Raw genomic sequence first — 1,215 nt, 5'->3', positions numbered from 1 at the left:
CAACCGGCTGGCCCGCTGTCGTTGCCTGTATTGGACACTGGTTTCACAAGTCTTCGCGAGGCGTTATTTTTGGTTTATGGAATTCTCATACAAGTATTGGTAATATTCTCGGCGCCATCATTGCCGGTGCATTTGTCGAATATAATTGGGGTTTGAGTTTTATTGTTCCTGGCGTTATCATGGCAGTGGCTGGTTTTCTTGTTTTTCTCTTCTTAACTCCTTGTAAGTAATTCAATAATTTCAACTTTTTATCATAAATTTTAAAAATTTTATATTTGCGTTATAGATCCTGAAGATGTTGGCATTTCCCAGTCATCTATCCATGACCCCGTTGATCCTAGAAACACACAAGACTTTACTGAAAGCGAAGATGTTGGCTCCTCTGGTGTATCATCCATGACTGAATCTCGTGAAAATAACAGTTATCGTCGTCGTATCATTGACGATGTTAGCGAAGAAGAGAGTCCATTGCTTGGCAATGATCGTCCGATAAACGCTTTAAGAGCACAAAAAAACGCTATCTCATTCTGGGATGCGCTTCAAATTCCTGGTGTTGTTGAATTCTCAATCTGCTTATTCTTTGCCAAATTTGTAAGTTATACGTTTCTCTACTGGTTACCACGAATCATCATGTCTTTGAGTAAGTCAAAATTTTCTTTAATTGACATTGATTATTTTTATCTTTTGGCTCTGACACTTTTTTATTTTTCAGCTCATGAATCGTCATCACATTCTGCATATCTGTCAGTGCCTTTTGATTTGGGTGGAATTATTGGCGGCGTTCTTGCTGGCTATGTTGTAGATCGAACCGGCGCAAGTGCAATCACATGCGTTATTATGCTTTCACTTGCTATCCCATCGGTATATTTTCAATTTGTACTTTAATCGTACTTTCTCTGACCAATTTGTGTTTTTTTTTTCATATAGCTTTATATCTATCTCATATTTGGCGCAAGTTCATTCATGATGAATATTTTATTACAAATCATTGCGGGAACTTTTGTGAATGGGCCATACGCACTTATTACAACTGCTGTTTCAGCTGAGCTCGGAACAAAAGTAAAATCAAGTAATGCTTTAGCAACCGTGACAGCAATCATTGACGGTACTGGCTCACTGGGAGCCGCTGTTGGACCCTTCTTTGCCGGCCTGGTTTCTTCTAGTAATGGTTGGAGTAATGTCTTCTTCATGGTAATGATCGCCGACGGTATTGCT

The 1,215-nt window shown here is 39.2% G+C and overlaps 1 protein-coding gene across 1 annotated transcript; it reads left to right on the top strand.

Moving 5' to 3' along the window:
- Positions 1–8: 8 nt before the first annotated feature.
- Positions 9–1,212, top strand: LOC117591751 (glucose-6-phosphate exchanger SLC37A2-like; the record flags this gene model as incomplete). Its single annotated transcript, XM_034285062.1, has 4 exons — positions 9–222; positions 287–640; positions 713–861; positions 928–1,212. Coding segments are annotated over 4 exons (1,002 nt in total), but the record flags the coding sequence as incomplete, so codon positions are not given.
- Between the last annotated feature and the right edge of the window lie 3 nt (positions 1,213–1,215).

The sequence above is a fragment of the Drosophila guanche genome, unplaced genomic scaffold, assembly GCF_900245975.1.
Source record: "Drosophila guanche unplaced genomic scaffold, DGUA_6, whole genome shotgun sequence".
In the NCBI taxonomy this organism is placed as follows: domain Eukaryota; kingdom Metazoa; phylum Arthropoda; class Insecta; order Diptera; family Drosophilidae; genus Drosophila; species Drosophila guanche.
Note: the sequence above shows the minus strand (reverse complement) of the source record. Positions and strands in the feature narration are given on the sequence as shown.